Source organism: Apteryx mantelli, chromosome Z (genome assembly GCF_036417845.1).
Source record: "Apteryx mantelli isolate bAptMan1 chromosome Z, bAptMan1.hap1, whole genome shotgun sequence".
Lineage (NCBI taxonomy): Eukaryota > Metazoa > Chordata > Aves > Apterygiformes > Apterygidae > Apteryx > Apteryx mantelli.
Window position 1 is genome coordinate 27,912,406 of NC_090020.1, and position 19,034 is coordinate 27,931,439.

General features: G+C 40.8%; 1 protein-coding gene across 1 annotated transcript in view; it reads right to left on the minus strand.

Moving 5' to 3' along the window:
* TRPM6 (transient receptor potential cation channel subfamily M member 6) overlaps positions 1 to 8,032 on the minus strand; it is an 85,646-nt gene extending 77,614 nt beyond the window's left edge. The window contains exon 1 of the mRNA XM_067315243.1: positions 8,017 to 8,032. Coding sequence (XP_067171344.1) covers positions 8,017 to 8,031 — 15 coding nt within the window. The 5' untranslated portion in view covers position 8,032. The remainder of the gene's footprint in view (positions 1 to 8,016) is intronic.
* Between the last annotated feature and the right edge of the window lie 11,002 nt (positions 8,033 to 19,034).

Consider the following 19,034-nt stretch of genomic DNA (forward strand, 5'->3'; position numbering starts at 1 on the left):
AGAAGTATTGTGCAAATAATTTAATTTGAATGTTTTCACTGTTGTTCAACATTTCAATAAGTCCAACTATAAAAGACAACAATCAGTTAATCCCAAATTGTCTTTGTAGGAAGTCTGCAGACTCCATAGCATTGAGAGTTTCCCCTTTTTCCCCTCTTAAAGATAAAAAATCATTTCAAGTCACAGCAGAATTTCTGTGATAATCTGCTGGTAATTCATTCAACCATGCCCACCATTAAGTATTCTCAAACCTTCCTAGATACTTACACTAATAGAAGAGGAGTCACTCATGCTAACAGGGTGAACGTAGACCCAAGTTAGAGAAGAATAACAGAACTTGTTAAAAGTCTTCAGTTGTACTTAGGGGAGATTTTGGATGATTTTCCCTACCACTGATGGAGCCTGTCAGCTTCTTAGAAACTTATCAATTCATCCTTAAACCAACAGAGAGTACTATGGCATTTACTTTAACATTTAAACAACTGTACTTAAAAGCTAAGTATGTATGGCTAAGTGCTTTTCTGGATTGGGGCCTTACATCAAAGGCTCATGAAAACATATCCAAATGTTGATCAAAACTTACCCGATTAAAGAAAGCCCCCTTGACTGTAACAGGCTTTCCAGCACATAGCTTTGCACCTCAGAGTGGACCACATGATACAATTACAAGAACATTTCTGATGTTTCCAACATGAGGAAATGTTTCCAGTGCATGTAACACACTAGGACATGCAAATAGCAGCAGGGTTGTGACAACAAAAAGCAGGAAATATTAAACAGTGAATTCTCTCCACATTGCTGTCAAAGATCTGCTAACTTCACCCTTGGAGCACTGAACCGGTCAAATGAAGGAAAGCTTAGCCCGCAGTCTAGTCGTACTTAACTAATTAATTAACCCTTGCTGCTATCACTGAACATGTACTGTTTTGGACAAACACGTCAGGCAGCGCTGACCCGAGAGCCCTCGCCGCGCAGGGGCGCAGCCGCTCACGGAGGGAGCCAGCGCTTGCAGCGGCAGGGCCTGAGCCGGCGTCCCCAGAGCCCCGCGCGCCCACGGCACAGGGCTGCGCAAAGCCAAGGGCACCGAGACTTTCGTCTCCGCGCTTCTGCCAACAGCCCAGGCTTCTGCAAATGAGCTACACGCAGGCAATCCCAAATCACAGTTCATTTTCCTCAGCCCCGCCCCTGAAGCAGGCCTCAACAGTGCTGCTAAAAATCCTGTTTTATGCCTGACCTGGCCTTAGACGTCTTCAAATAACTTGAAAACAAGACAGAATCGATACAAGCGTTAGCTGGTTTCCTGGTCAGATCCTCCCATTGGAAACAACAGAAAGTCTCCATGACATGGAACAGAATTGGACCCTCTGCTAAAAATAACCAGTCCAAAACCTACTGCTCTGGAAGTGCTGTCACCTTTGAGAAAGTTTGGATCTGGCTACGCTCCATAATTACAAGGCATTTCAACAATGGAAAAAAATCTGTGCTTAATGCTGGTGGCAGCTATCTTGCTAAAAGCTGATATTTTTCATATATTGCCAATATGAGAATACAACATAATTCTGTACACTATCTTTTATTCTCCCATAAAACCAGTTCAATGATCAGTGAAAGATGTGGACTGTTTAACAACTAGTCATAAAAAAAGGCACAGAAAGATATCAACTGACAGAAAGCAATCCGAACTGCAGGAAAAATGACACTCAAAATTTGTGACAAATAACAGAGCAAGCACCAGTAATAGAGCAAGGAATGGCAAATGAATACAAATTATAGCCGCCAAAAATTGTAAATCCCTTAATATAAAAGTGGCTTTACTTTGTCTTTTTTGGAGACAAAAGTTGCAGGGTTACCTTCAAGAACACTCTTGCCTGCCTCACTAAGGTCAGTAACACTATTCAGATCATGAAGAAACTAAAGGATTTGGTCTTCTTTTATTAACCAGTGCAGTAGCATTAGAAGGTTCCACAAATTCAGGCAAGATAGAATTGAAATAATGTTGCTCTAAGTCATTTTAAACTGGCCAAAATTCAAGGAGCAATAAGAAACTGATGCTTCAGGCGTATCATTCAGAGAGTCAGCACAACGCTTCAAGCCTTGCTCAGGTTTCCACTTTGGGAGGAAATGCCAGAGCTCACTCTTTGTCCAACACTTGATGTTAGCAAAGAGCTACTAATCAACTTGCTATTTTTAAAATTGGGTCTCACGTACCTGGCATTGAGCGATCACAGAGGTCAACCACCTACTGTTCTTATAAAAGCATTCGTCTATCAGTGGGTTCAAAATTATACAGCAATTTTACAAAGCTCTTCCTGGTTTAAACCAGATATAGCTGTACTTGTATTGGATTATAATCACTTGCAGCTCGCACTTTACCATTATTTGCTGAAACTATAAAACCTATTTTCTATACTCATATTGCCAAATGCAGCTTTACAGTAAACATTATGTGTCGCTGATCACTTGTCAAAGATTTCCTCTCATATCCATCAAATCACGTAATTGCAATGCTTGAATAATTTTAGTCTGTCCAGGCAAGCTCACATTTCACCTCATGTTCAAGCCAAAATGTTCCTCTCCTCTTAAAAAATAAAAAGTCCTATTTCTAAGCTTATCCCCAAATTAGTCTCCGTGTATATTAGTCATACTGAAATATATTTTTCTGCCTGCATTTTTCCAAATGACTGCCCTCTTTCTTGCACCTTGCCTATTTCTGTCCTCTCTCAGATGGACAATTCAAGAGATCTCTCTTTCACCAAGAGAAAAAAGGTAAAGAGCAGGAAGAGAGGGAAATTAGATTTGATACCAGCTAATAAATTTTGAGCTTTCTTTTATTTACTTTATATTTTCACAACCAGGGAATTAACAATAGCCGGAGAGGTGACAAAAGACAGGATGCCTCTAAAGTATCTAAAGGGAAAAACAAACACAGTTTGTGAAATCCAGCTGGAGGAAGCATGAAAGGCCCCAGGAAGTTGCAGTTTGATATAAACCCATATTAAACTGCAGTACTACAAAGGTTAAAGGATGTAAACCTCCAACATTGCTAGCCTCTAGAGCCATGGAATCATCTGCTGTTACTCCTGTTTGTGTTCCTTTTGCTCTGTTGTTTGTCCCGCGCACTAATAAAATCCTTATAGGCTTGACTTAGGTTTACAGCAGTACTCATACACATTGCAAGGCCAGGCTCTGGGGCAGGCTCTTCCCAGGAGCTTGAATCCCATTTTGAAAGGAGTGAGGGTGCCCACCTTGGCCCCACTCAAAAAGCAGTTTCCCTTTTTGGTGCTACCTTGCTTTTGAATAGAAATCATCCCATTCACCCTCTTAATGCCCAGCCTCACACAGACGTCTCAGCCCAGCAGAACCCAGGACTAGCCATGGCCTGGGGGCAGCTGCAAGGAGCTGTGAGGACGGACACGTCTGGCTGTCCGAGCACACCCTGAGGCTTTGCACTGGGTCTTTCCAACCTACCCTTTGGCCTTGTCTACCCATTCGAGCACTTTATCAGCAGTTTTTCAGACTGGTGGCTGCAAAAGCAACCAAAGGGCCCCACCACGCAGAGGGAAGGATGCATTTTGTAAGCATTTGGGGATTTACTAATGTAAGGTCCTCTACACTCTGTTTGGGGGTTAGATTACATCAATAAAACATAAACACATATAGTGGTTTATAGTAGTAGGACTGTGATCAAACCTGTGATTGACCCATTCTAGCTGGGCTGATAAAAAAAAACTACACCCACAGTCCAATCTAAGCAAACCAGTGTAATCCAACTGGCACTAAGGTCCCTGCGCATCACTCCTTAGAGAAATGACCAAGTTTCTCACCACTTTTGCACAACTCCTGGTACCATATGGCATCTAGAAAAGCACTTTCTTACTGTAAACATGTTATTTTTTGACACTACAGAGTTGGCCCAGAGACACAGACATGTATCTCTGTTTATGGCATTCCAGACCATCACATCTGAAACCATCACAGACTAGGCAATGAGTGTCGGTCTGATTAGACATTCAGGGCACTCATCGTTAGCAGTAATGCAGAAGAGGGCTGAACTCAATTCTCATCACCTCATCTATCACCTGAGGCTTCCTAATTAGAAAGAAAAAAAAAAAAAAACATGCATTTCACTAGCAACCCAAGGACATCTGATTTGGAAGCAATGACAAGAAGACATTGAAAAAGCAATTTTTATTTTTTTTTAAAAACTTCTTCTGACTTGCATTTATCAACACACAGCACCACAGTGTCTCGCTTTGTCCCCTGGTCAAAAGAACAATAAGAAAACCCAGAAAATATTTTTAGATGCCACCAGCTGTTCTTCTATAATGAGCAGAGGGAATTGGACAACTCAGAATGGTGTGTAAAAGAAACAGCACTATGGAAGAGAGGTAAAGCAAAGCCAGCCATAAGAAAATGATGAAAACAACTGCGTATTAAATGCAGCCTTTCTTGAGGCTTAATCACTTTACTTAGTGCTATTAGAATTTGTAGCATACAACAATCCCATGAAGAAAGATACTTCTTCCTTACACACCCGAATGGGCCTCTTTTCTTTTAGGACTTGCAGGATAAGGTACAATCAGCTCTCAGTAAGTGAATTAACATGTCAGAGCGGTGAACGTAAAGCAAAAGAACATAACTCAAAACATACAGTGTGGATCATGAGGGTTTACTTAACATGCATGTTATACAGAAATATGTTTATGCATTACAAGAATCAGGGAAGCGTTATACACCAGTTGACAGAGCAGGTCCTGGTGGAAACAACACTGAGGGAAGATCAAACCTTGCCGAGTCACGACCACCTCAGCTTCCCACTGTGCTGCCAGCTGATCAGACAGTCTCAAAAAGGTTAGGGCAATCATCCAAAAACTGGATTACCTAAGACGAATTTATATCACTCTAGACAGCACCCTAAAGCCTATAGGCTTGTTAGGGGCATCTTGTGTCGGGGGCCCCACCTCTTCAGCTGACATGATGCTACTGGGTGAAAACTGAATTTAAGAAGAACCGAGCCCCAGAAAGGCAGGACAGCAGAGTCATTTGGGACAAAGTCCTGGGCCCTGCTCTGAGTGCCTGCTGCACATTCTACCCCGGTCCCGGTGCTTCATGTCATGCCCCAGAAGACGCTGTAGGTGAGATGAAGATGGCAGTGGTGAGACCACTGCTGAAGTGGCTGCTGCTGCCACTTCTCTTTCTGCAAAGCTGGATCCAGTGAGTGCACACAACACCCTGCCTAATGGAGCTAGGCCTCAGGATATCAGCCAAAACGTAAACCAGACACAAACCCTGTCAAGACCAAGACAAATTTCATGTGCCAGTATCCTATCTGAATTCAACCCAAAGAGCTTAGCTTATCTAGCACCTACTCTAGTTTCAGTCTTTTCCTCCTCATAGTGTACATTCATCTGATATAACTCACCTGCTGGAGTACTGCATTACTATCTTTTTTGAACATGGCTGTCTGATTTAAAATACTCATGTTTTAAGTAGAATTAGTCATAGTGCTAAAATAAATGTAATAATTGCATTTCAAAGATGTAACATTCATTTGCCTCTTTTTGTGCTGTCACAATACTGACCATAAGCACAAACACAATTAAAACATCATCATCCATCCTTCTGCTTCTTTCTGTGCCATTCACAATTCAAGTCTCAAAACCACTCAGCTGGAAATAAATATTAAGAGTCATACAAATTTCTTTTGGGACAGAGTATGCAGAGCCATTAATATTAATGAATTGAAGTAGTTCTACTTTATAACTGATTATCCCTAAACTGAAGTGGAGGGAACCTAATTATATCTCAGCTTCTTCACATCTTCCCCCCAAAATGTATTTTTACCATAACAGAGGAGATCATCTCACCATTTAGTTTACTGCTTCCATTGCTTTGTCAGATGCTTCTGATTCCTCCTATCTCACACTCAAATTGCAAGTTCTTTGCAGACAGAGGCTACCTGGCCTTGAACAAATGTACTTCACTTTAACTATAAGCTAGTAAGAGGAATGAAACTGGAGGGTCTCAACAAGGTATGCATACAAGTTCCCACTGGCCTGGCATGGGCACTTTCAGTATGGAAAAGACACAGGAAGAAGTATTACATGTACCTCCCTTTCCCCTTCTACTTAAGAGTTTCTTCCTGGGAAGGTTCATGTCAAGCTTAGGCAGCTGTTCCCCAATCAGATCCGCACTGAGGCAAGCTACCGAGGGGATACAGCAGGCATTCGCCTTCTCTTTGCACAACTGCAGCCCTTCTGTGACAAGCTATACCGTACTCCACCTCCACTTTAAAGACACTAATATAAAACCGAGGATGATTCTGGCCCCAGACTGTTAAAATCTGTTTTCTGTTATCTCCTGGCACCTGCCACAGTGGTCACGCAGAGGCAAACAGGAATGCTTTGGGATGACAGAGGAGTCACATGCTGTGGCTGTCTCTGTATCAAACCCTTCAGGTGCTCCACAAACATATTAAAACCAAGGATCTGACGCCTGGCAGGCCGGTAGTCAGTTACGTACGCTCTACTGTATGTAGAAATGACACAGAAGAGAAGGACTGCAACAAAAGGTGGGCAAATTAGAACAAATCTGTTGTTCTCAGAACTCCAGAGATTGCATCTGATATGATCTTAAATATCATCTGTGTGTGTAAAGCAATGGAGGAAACTCAATCAATATCAGGCTTAAATTTAAGTCATCTTTAAGAAGTTTAAATTTAAAGTGTACGTTGCTCTGGTTTAGGTAAATACTGCACACTATTTGCACAAATATTGCCACTATATGCACAAAGTCTGACTGGTTTCAGTGTTATGTGATGTTCTTACGTGCCAACATCATTTTGAAAAATGGGACTTTGACACATAAATCACTTAAACATTTCTGAAAATGTTATTTGCAGCCACATGTAGAATACTTTGGGCACTGTACAATTATGTGCATGCACAGAGAGATGCTTACTGAGACCTCACATTCTTCTATGGGCTGCAGAAATTTTCATCTCATGTAGTTTCCACTTCTTAAATCTAATATGTGACTTTCTGACTTCCACTTATGTTGTCGCAAATGAGAAGGCAACAATTATCTTCCTTATCTCCTCCCCATCCCTTCAACGTAAAAAAGTGAAGGTGGAGCTCATAAAGAAAAAAGTCTTTCCCTAATACTGCAGTGCATGGTCCTCATGTTTTCTTCCTGACAGTGGTTACCTCCGGGGATCGCATACTTCAGCGCATTGACTATTGGGTAATTTCTGTGTCTGACCTTGTAACAGCTGAGAAAGCTACAACGCTTGCCCCTTATCAAGCCACAAAACGATTAAAGAAACTTAAGTTCAGATATAACCTAACCTATTTGCTGCTTATCATGTTTCTAAATACTACTATATAAGCCCTTAAAACTTTAAATAAGGTTGTTATAGTATAATATAAACACATCAAAGGAAATGCTGTAAACTGATTTCACAACATCAGAGCATATTTTACATTAAGAAAAAAAAAAAAAGATGATGCTTCCATAAACCTATTTTAGGCTCCTAAATAAGCCTTAGCTTATTTTTACAGGTAACAAAAAACTAATTCCCCTTTGTTGGCTCCCTATGGGATCCAAAATGCACAAAACATCTGAAAATTGACCAGTCCGCTTTCATACCAAGAAAAGGAATTAGTGGTTTAACTTTAGGCATTCACAACTTAAATCCCTAGCTCATTTTTTGTTGGTGTGCAGGCAGATGGTGCATATTTTGAAAACTATACTCATAAACTGTATCATTCACAAAGAATATTAGCAAGTATATTGAAAAGAATACATTAGACATATTGTTACAGCATCATCTGCAAGAAATACCATCCAGTCTCCTAATATTGCCTATAGTTGCAGAGTGCTGTTCTTAAAACCCCAACTTCTGAATCCTATAAATTTCATCTTTGAATTTAAAAAAAGGTGTCAGCCAGCATAACAGTATAGAGAAGTGAAATTTTAATCCAGCCAAAGGCAAATTTCTTATAAATTTCATCTAACCTTTGTAAATCTCATGGTATGCAAATGGCACTTGCACCAAATCACCATACGCTGTCCTGCTTGTAGAGCGGGAATCCTTTTTGCTGGAAGCCTTTTGCAGCTACTGGAATACAGGCAAATGTAGGTATAAAAAATAACTGCAGTCCACATCTGCAGAAGCACTGAGGGTAACCAGCACCAAAACCAGAACACCAAATCATAAAACAAAACAGCAGTAAGGTTTAAGCCACTAGTAGCTCAAGGTTTTCTCTTAGCGATCAGTTCAATAAATCTGTTCTCTCCCCAGGTCATGTGGACTTTCAGATGAAGTCTGATGCCACTCAGGTGCTACTGATTAAACAGCAAGTGCAATAGACATCGCTGGAAAAAGAAAAGATTATCTAAATGCACTGCTCAGGTTAGCTGATAGCCTCCTCATCCACTCCTTACCGAGAAACCTATCGTTCACGTCAGCGGGACTTTGGCCTGGATGAAGACAAAGAGGATCAGGCCTAACAGCGTCTTCGCCCCCTCCAGCAGCCCTTTCGCAGGAGCGTGGGGGAGACGCCACGAGGCGGCGGTGCGTGCGCCAAGCCCGCCTGGTGCGCGTGCTCCCCTTCCCGCGCGGCAGATGCCCAGCGACGCCTGGCCACCCTACCTGTTACCTGCACCTGCTGCTCTCGCCCCCATGCGCAATGGGGGGGCGGGGGGGGATGTTCAATAATGACTAAAACATAATAATTAAAAAAAAAAAGAAGGAAGCCCCGCAAATCGCTCTGAAGCGAGGGGCGTCCTCCCCTCCCGGCGCAGGGCTGTCGGCCCCATCCTGCCCCCCGCGCCCGCCCGGGGCTCTCTCTACCTGCGGCGGCGGCGGCGGCGGCGCGGGGACCGCGGGTTCGCGGCCGCTCTCGGGCTGGCGGCGGCGGCGGCGGCGGCGGCAGCGCGGCGGGCGCGGGCGGCCGAGGGCGACAGCGGCGCAGCGCGGCGGGGGTCGCGGGCCGCGGACACCCCGGCGGGCGGCGCCCGGCTGCGCGTAGAGCAGCTCCCGCCACGCGGCCATGGCGCCATCGCCGGCCGCGGCGGGCGGCGCCTCCCGCGGGCGCGGCGGCCCCGCGGAGCCTCCCTTCGCCCCCCCCCCCCCACCCCGTTTTATTTCCTTCTTCTCCGGCGCGGGAAGGTGCCGCTGCCGCGGGACGCGAGAAGGAGCCCAGACTTCTCCTCCGTGTGGGCTTAAGTCGTCCCCGCCTTTGCTCCCCCCTTGAAACCCGACGGCAAGAGCCGTTCATCTCCCAGGGCGCGTGGACGCTGTGACGCTTGGTGGCAAACCTAACAGCAAAGTCCCCGAGGGCGTGAGTAATACTATCTTGAATTATTAGGCCTCGAATCATATGTAGCAAATACATTTAAAAAAACAAGACGTGAAAAACACAAAATGACTATCCAGTCATTTTGCTCAAGACCATGAACGACTTATCCTGAGGGCAAGAAAAGCAGTGTGTGACTAGAGAATTAATTAAAAACTGCTTATGCATTAAGGGCTGAAATATGGGTATAAAACCAAACTTTTAATACTCAACTGCTTGGACTTCCTATTCTTTTTAAAAATACCTTTGATGTCACGTTTCCCACACTGATGAAAAAAAGCCGAACGAAAAACCTCAACACCCCATCAGAAGTTACCACCGTCTCACTCAGGGTGGGAACCTCTGAATATGCTGAGGGCCACTGCCGTCTGACCAAAACTGCAGCGATAACAGCCTGCTGTACTGTATGTGTGCTAACACAGAGGACACAGGCTGTTCTTCTTTTATGCTGAGTTTCATTCTGTTTCTCGTCTTCTGTATTTCCTCCAACTTCCTCCCTCCGTTTCTCAAACCTCACTTTTCTTTCAATCTCTATTTTCTCATCCCAAACTACTTCTCTTCCTATAATCAGTCCCAGTCTCCAGTTCTTTCGTTTCTCTACCCCAGCTTTTCATCCGCTGCTATTTTTTTGCCCGTTTCTTTTATTTCATTGCTTTCAGTTGTGCCATTTCATAGACTTCTGAGCCCCAATGCCCGCCAAGCTCTGCATATTATCTAAATTACCCATCCCCTTACTCCTGCGTGTTTCCTTTCTCTCCACTTCTAATTGTCCTGCCCAGCCAATTTTTGCCTTCCTCCCTAGTGCCCAGCTCTCCCTCCTCTTTCTCCCTGCAAGAAGGAGCTCCACATTTGGACCAGGCAGTCTCTCCCCACAGTGCGGGAGCCCAGGAAGAGGGTCACCAAAAGCACGGCAGAGGAAGTTTTCCCACTGTCAGACCAAGTCCCCAGGCTCTGTGGTAAATCAGAGCCAAAAAGCCTGCTCAGCCCTGGAGCATGCCTCAGGACCTTCTGAAATGCTAGCTGTTAAACACAGCAGCGGTTTCACAAAAACAAATTTTCAAAGACAAGGAGGATAAGAAAATTGTTGTTCAGCCCCTACCAAACATAATTTTCTGCTTCTCACATTGCTTCTGTGTCTTCCTCAAACTTCTTACATTGCATTTCTTATACAGGAGGACTTGAAAAAAATTAAAAGTTTCAAAAACCAGAAAACATTGCTAGAAATTTGTAGCAGGTAATAAATAGCATGTTCATTCTTTTTCTAGCTACACCTTTCAAAATAGTAAATTATTTTGATTTATTTTTCTCAAACAGATCATCCTGAGTCAGCATAGAAACTTTCAGCTCAATCTCCAATTTTACCAATGTGTATAAATGAAATTAAGAAAATAGTCTTTAATAGGAAAAATCAGGCAAACCCATCAGTGACTTTTACAAGGCTCACTCTTACTATGAGTCCAAGCCTTTTAAAAAACCTGCATACATGTGTATCTCAGCATATGTAGATGCTCTGGACTTTTACTGGGACATGACTAGGTATATATATTCCTCTGATTGAAAGCATTTTCTTAATTCCAAATTTCTCCCATTTCATTCTAAGTTGTGCATCTTCCTTCAAACATGAGAAATTTTCATTCTACCTGGAATGAAGACTCAGCATTTGTTATCTAGTAAAAAGACATAAAAAAAATGTCTGCAAAGCTAAACAAACCAATACCCATGCTGAAAATTCTCGTACACAGTTCCCTAATACTTCATATCATACATGTTTTCACACCTGTGCTTTACAACAGACTTCAATAGTTCAAAGTCCACATAACTATCATGTACTCCTTTATCCTGTTATCTCTAAAAATCAGAACTACTGAGATGTTTTCTCCTGCAGTCCTACTGCAGAATATCAATCCTATTTCTACAGACTTACCTTAAGATCCAGATCTTGCTTGTCCATCCTTTAAGCTTCTTTTTTTGTATATCCTGTCTTCCCAGAGTTTAAGTTGTTATTTCAACAGCAATGAGGCCAGCTCAGTTCTCGGAAGCCCATTAGAAATAATTCTTCAGACTTCCTGCTTTCCACATCCTAAACAAGTGAAGCACATACTTGTCAACATATGACTGTATTTGTCTAGCTGGAACCTTCCACTTTTTCCAAAATCCAAGAATCTCTTTCCAAAAAGAGATTTTAAAAGAAGGATGATACACCTAGTAGAAACTTCTACCAAGTCAGGGATAGTTTGGTTTTATTTATTTCCATGAGATGCCCATAAAAGAATGAACACACAGATACCCATTCTGTTCACCAGATTCTGTTCGATCATACCTCCTAACCAGCAAGTCTATTGACGTTGAATGTTTTTCATCAACTGTGTTTAATCAAGCAAGATGTATTAAAGGGGTGGCCCTATTTTAGAGTGCAAAAGCCCAAACTAATCTCCATCATATGCACAATCTGCTTTAGAGGCAACTCCCAGTTTCATTGCTTCTTCATCTCCAAACACACACTGAAGACACTGGGTTTCATAATACGCTCTACCAAATTTTTATCTTTCCCTTAGTGCCTTTGCAGATCTACAAGAAGTGATGGAGCAGTGAAGAGAGGAGCAAGGTATGAAACTGGTAATGACTGCTTCTAGATTTCCTTTCCCCCTTGCCATACCCTCATCAATAAATCTGCCTGCCACTAGGCTTATATACCTTTATGTTCCAACATAACTAAAGAAGTCTCATAAGTCAGTCCAACAATGAATGCACCTTCATCAGATGATGACATTTTTCAGCTACTCTTTTATGATGCTGTGGAAAAACACTGTAGCAGAGACCAAGCTATTTATAGCACAAAACTTAAAGAAATCTTGTTTTACTGTACAGGTTCTGGACTACAACTGAACAGAATATTCTGCCCTATTCTTGCCCTTCAACTTACAGGGTGTGTAGGCAACCTGTTGGAGTGGGTTTAAGTCTGCGCTTTATTGCTTATTTCACAGCATGTGAACATGGAGTGATGACTCCAGGTCTGCTGCAGTACAGCTTTCCTCCTGGTGCCTACCACACACAGATATTAGAAACTAATTTGCCAACAAAAGCTTTTTCAGGAAGGAGAACATGATCTCCCCCCTCAAGAGTAACTCATTTTTTGATCCAAATTAAGGATGACACAATGTGGGCAGGCATAAAAATGTCTATCAGCTATTAGTTCGTGTGATTTATGTGCTTCAGTAGGAGGCAGGAACAAGGGCAATCTTAAATATCAACTCTTGAATATATAGCTGGGACACCACAAGGTCCTGGAGCTTACAGTGTGTTCTCACTCAGATCATTCACTGGTTGAAACAAGTGGTTACTGAGACCTAAACATGGCTTGAAATCTTTCAAGACAGTTAAGATGTCACTGTATTTGAATAAAGAAGCATTCCAAGTAAATAGGATTGTTTGCAGAATTTATCCTAGGAGAAAAATTGATGTTTAAAAGCTTTTATTAGACTGTGTAAGTAGTCAAGAATGCAATAGGTGGATATTGTCAGCTTGCTGGTCAGACTCACAAATATCTAACCATCAATTCTCCCAAAATGCATTCTGTAAATACCTTTGGAGGCAGTGCAGATCCAAAGAACAAAATGTAACGGTACAGCTTAGTCTCAGTACAATCATAAAATATTTTCTGTGTTTCTGGTGATAGTTCCATGAAAACAAACATCCTCCTTCCTAAGGCAGGATGCCACTGTCCAGGATTGCAAAATAAGATTTCAGAGGGTGCTATTGGTCTCCGTTACCCTATTTTCTTAAAAGAAGCAGGAAAATACATGAAAGAAATCCTAAGGGGATTCAGTGAAGGAGTATGTGCTACAGGTTTATGATGTAGCCATCTCTGACTCTTGAGAAGAAACACTTAGTAGGGACAGAGAAGCACTCTGTAGTTTTGCTGGATAACAATTGTAATAGAGACAAGCAAGAGGAAGATGCGCTATCAGAGGATATCCACTTCGGTCTCTGCTCTTATCTTTGTATTAGATGACTCATTGGGTGATTTGTGTAGTAATGCCTCAGACCTTTTCTAAGTTTCTGAGGAGCCTTAACACAATCTCTGCTTAGCTATTAAAGAGGGATTAAGGTCTGTAGAATAGTCACAGGGAACACTGGCTCCCTTTGCACTTTGCTCTGTCATTCTTTGTATCCCTCAGGTTAGTTGAGAGACAACATACTGGAAAGATTTTTAAGGGTACTCCTGGAAGATGTGGACTCTGACTTGTCAACCCCCTGGCCTGGGTCAAGTATGAGGTTTAGAGATTCTTCCATGAGATATTCTCCAGGACCCCAGGACTTCTGAATCCTCATCTTAAAAGAATTTTCAAAATTTGCTCTGTTCCTTCCTGTCTTTTTCACACCAGACACAATACATCTATCTCATGGAGCCTATACAGAAGGCAGATTTGGCAGCATGCTAGTAGTTTGTGCTAGTATTGGCACTCAAAGATGTGCCAAAGCAATACTTCAAGCCTTAAAGGGGGGAAAAATCCTGCCTGAGATTAAAAAAAAGAACCTTATCTACATGACCTCTGTATTTTGAACTAGACTAAAACTGTTTACCTACAAATTTAGGGTTAAACAGTGATGAACATACAGGGAGCACCAAGTCACCACTTCTCAAAGGAAGAAGGACCTCTGTGCCTCGACCTTGGCTAAGGCACAAGGAAAACCTGCAAGCCCTGATGAGGGTGCAAGCATACAGAGCACCTCAGATTTAAAGGAAAACCGAGACAGTTGATTCAAAACACATACTCTCATCCCAGGCCAGTCTTTCCAAAACTGGGAGCTAGATGCCAGATTTAGGATGCATCCCTGGCTCATGCAGATGCTGTGCTGACAGCTTGCAGATGTAACTGCTGCCCGCTGCTCAGGCGAGTCCCTGCCGCTTGTCTGCTGGGTTTCACTGGCCGTGCCAGCAACTGCTCCCCATCGGGCACAGCCCCAGCACGGCGCCGTGGCACAAGCAACTGGGTGGATTCACCCTATGGGCTGGACCTGCTCTGCAGCCCATCGCTCTGACTAGCCCCTACCAAGAGCAGCAGGCAGGAAATAGTAGGCAAAAAAATCAGATGTAAAATTGAGACGCTACTGCCAGTTAAGCAGGGCTCTTTTACAATGATAACTGCTTTTACACTGTGTTTCAAGGATCGACTGCATACCACGTGATAGAAATAGAGCATGTCATGAACCTTCAAATTGCGAATTTGGCTGTTTGCTGCTGGTGTCTGAACAGTTTCTCCTTCAGGTACCCATATTTCTAAGAAGAAAGCAAAGTAAAATTAAGCTTACTTTCCTTTAGTGAATAAAGCAGTTGATTTGGGATTTTTTTTTCTGTGTCAATCATCCCTTTCTGAAACAAAATTATTTTGCTACAACCCTGTGCCTTAACATTTACATTATTTTTGATATCAAAGTGTTGGGCCATATATGGCTAATTGCTATATTGTGTTTTTAAAGGGTAGTTTTTAAAGCCACAGAAAACAGTATTTGCAACTGAAACAACTCTCCTAGGTGCTTCTCTCATATGAAAAGGCCTTAGGTGTTTTTCCTTTCTGAGAAAAAAACAATCAGCCTAGGAGAGAAAATGAGTTTGGTTATATCCTCAGCTCAACACAGTGTGGCTGATTTTTTTTTTTAACATATTGTATGATCATACAATGCTTTGCTTTCTTAGGAAACCATACTAAAAAAATACTGCTGTTTCCTTGACTGCTTGAGACTTCAGATAAAAATCTAAGCATCTGTTCTTGTAAATGCTACCACAGTTACTGCTCACTCTTATGAGCTGTCCTGAAATCACAAATCTCTTATAGCATTACTACACTGCATCTGCAGGACTGAATCAGAAAAGTACGTTTCAAAAATAAAAATTCAGTACTCTAACCTGTAGTAAAACAGTACTGATGAAATATAAAGACCTTCAGAATCATATCTTTAAAAGGTAAAATGTTTCTAATTTTTCATACTGTAAAGGAAAATTCGATAATGCAGTTTTCTTTTATCATTCTTTTAAGTCAATGATAGACACTAGTAATCATGTGGTATAAGAAATTTGAATAAAGTATTTTGATTGCTGAATTCAACATTGAAATGACCAGCCTTAATAAATTAGCAATTCTGGCCTCAGAATGATTCAAGAGCAAACAAACAAGCAAAAAGATAAAACCAATTTGAGGCTGGAGTAGTTAGCACTGACAAATCCAGGATATTCCTAGATAAGCTGCACAATACAGAGGGGGGAGGAAGGAATGCACTGAAATGCAGGTATGAGAATCTGCCTTGCAGCTCAAAATAATGAGAAACAAAGATAATGGGGAGCCTATTCTGCCTTTTATGCTGTTTGCTGGCACAAAAACAAGTAGGCAATCACAGTAAATACTTGTTTGACTCAAAAAGATGTTGCCGACCAAGTTTATCCTTAAAGCTCTTTGGGGATATATATGCATTGTACGTATGGACTCTAAATACACATTCTGGACATCAAAACCATCAGAATTCCACCCTGAGGCCCTTCCATGTCACAGAAATGAAGGTATTTGGATATTTACACTCCCAGATTTATATTACTATTAATGTCCAAAGTACAGTTTTGCTTGTTAGTCATTACTTTTCCTCTCAAATAAACATATGTGTCTGGAATCATACTTTCAGATGGGTTCAATATAAAGTGATTTTTATGCCTTCAATTTCAATAACGAGAAGCTGTAAATTTTCCCTCCTTATTCTTTGGTGCCTCTGTATTTGCATGTTATAAATTAGGAAATATAGGGATTTGCCTGAAATATGCTTTCCTGTTTTCAATCACAGAAAGTTTCTGTAATTCCTAAAAGGTTAAAAATAGAAAAGCAGTTAAGGGATACACACATGAAACATTTTGTGATATTTGATCAAAAAATCACTGTAGCTTGTAACTAATAATCATGAAACAGTAGGATTTTGGTTGTTTACTTTATGTCAAAGTAGTTTTTCTCATAGTAAGTGCTTTTTATGTAGTAAGAAGCAAAATTAGTTTGTTTGAAATGCCAGGAAGAAAATGAAAACAATAAATTTCATATTCCACAGAATGAAGCATCAGAAATAAATATACACTGTTTTTACAACATCAGGCTTCAGAAAGAGAACATTTGACATTTAGGGTAGATTCTTTGGAATTAATTAATGGTTCCAATTTAATTAGAAGAGCACTGTACACTGCTTGAAGTATATTGCAAAACTCACCTCTGCAAGTGAACAAACAACTGTAGAAGTGGCTCATTTCTATTCATAGCTCTGTATAAAAAAACCCTTTTTTCCTTTGGCTTACACTTCACTGAAGGTACTACAATATTTTTTTTGTTTATTCCTCTCTCAACTGCATACTTAGTAATACACTTTATTTCACCATATTCCAATCCAAACATGAAGCCTTCCTATTAATATTAAAAAAACCTGAAAAAATGCAATGTTTAGCTAGTCTGTATTCTTTTCTCATAGGTTCCATATCATACAACAAAACAAAACCAGAAAAATTAACATCCATCACAGCCAGTCTTAAAAACAAAACAAAATAACAAAATTACAAGAACTGACTTTTCCTACATCTTCCTTTCATGATTTTTTTCTCCTAACATATCAGTAATAAAGAAACTACTTCTACAGCAGTGAAAAAATTATGATCTGTATGGCTTTAAGCAAATAATAATGCTTTTAAGTCCTTACAAGTGAATTAAAAGTCACATCTTGTTTCAGTGATAGGGTGTTCATTTTTTAACCAAAAGCATTTGAAACACACTTATTAATACTAAAGACTTCACTTACAAATGAAATACTGATAATAGAGATGCACTGTTTGCTGCATCAAAATCAAATTCTCTAATAAGAAAGGTTTGAAATCACAAATTTTAAATAAGCAAACTTTTATTACTACTGGAAAAAGCCCTCTTTAAATTTTTTCATACATTTCAAATATGTTGTCACCTACATACCAACATTTAAACACTGCCCCATGAATTAGTCTCTTTTGAACTAGCATACTTACCTTTTTCATCCCCATGTTTAACGAATACAATTCAAGTAGCCTTCAGCCACAGATCGAGATTTCCATCCAACACACAATCATATAAAGCTTGCTTTCCAATTGTAACTAATGGAAACAGTGCTAAGAAGTAGTGACAACAAATTTCCATGTGTTTAAATTGATAGCTTTGCGGGTAGGGGAAAAGGGAAAAACAGAGATGAACCAAAAACTGACAAAATGTTTTACTTGAATTTTGCTGAAGACCTTGTGTCCCCTGAAAATCAGGAACTTGTGACTTGATCTGCCTTTATTTATGTATCATAGTAAGGAAATGATTAACATTCATGATGTCACTGCTTGAATTTTCAGTAGCAGTTCAGCATAAAAGCATACCCAAAACATTTTCCAGATTCACAGTAGTTTACTGTGTATGTGTATTGCCACCTAGAGAGTCAAGATTATAACTGTAGGTATGGAAATAATTAAGCCAGCCCAAGCATATTAGCTATTTTAAAATGCTTTATTGAACATAGGCTTTGCTGTGCTAAACAAGTAGTCCATGCAGCCTAACATCTCCTACAGCAGCTATCATCAGATACTTCCAGAAAAATACATGAGAATCCCAACAATGAATCTGCCATAAACAGAACTAGCTTTCTAGTGCAGGATCGTTATTATACCTGGAGCTACTTAGAAACATGTATTTGCACTCTCGTATTTTCTATTTTAAGGGACCTGTGGATTTTCCAAACAGCCATATAAATAGGTGTGTACTTTTTAATGTCCATTAAATTCTTGGCTTTGCCAACAGGAAAAAACATCAAGCAACAACTGCCAAAACAGCAGGAAACCTAGTAAAATTACTGTCCGTCACCATATTCAAATTATTGTAAATGCTGCTGTGCCAAAGATGGAGCCAGCCCTGAAACTACTGCTACATCATACTGTTCAGATGGCCAGCTCTGCCTGCGATCATCTGTTGTCCCTCTTATTCATCATTACCTACCTTCCATTCCCACTTTTTTTTTTTCTTTTTCTTTCTTTCTTTCTTTCTAGCAAAGTTCACTTACCCAAGACTTGGTCATTAATACAGCACATTTTTGGTAGCAGTTCTTCACTCTCCTGATTAGGAATGAGTCTGAATCTTCTCCTGGAGGCTTACCTATCACTGGAACCATGAACATAGTACAGATCAAGTAACAAAACAACCCTTTAAAAATAGGCCTTGAGGTTACAAGGAGAAGCAAGTAGATAATAATGCTAATAATACTTAGCTGTTTAAATCTACTTTGAAACATCTTCCACTTCAGCAATGTACCTGCTTCTGATCAGTCTCCTCATACCCAAATTGTGCTACTTCCACATGCAATGCCCTCATCAATTTGGGTAATCTCTGTGGTTCAGTCTTTTTTTTTTCCAGACTTTGTGATCATTGGTCATATGCACTTGTCATTTGACTAATTTATCATGTTTTTCACAAAGGCAAAATAAAAACAGACATCAAGGACAAACAAGCACCATCCTCCAAAGTACACAAGACAATGATTTCAGAAACGTATACCAAACCAGATGCAGGTGAATTTGCAAGCTGCAGTGCAGCGAAGGACACTCCACTCTAAGGTCCTTAAGCAAGAGCAATATCCAGACCAACTCAA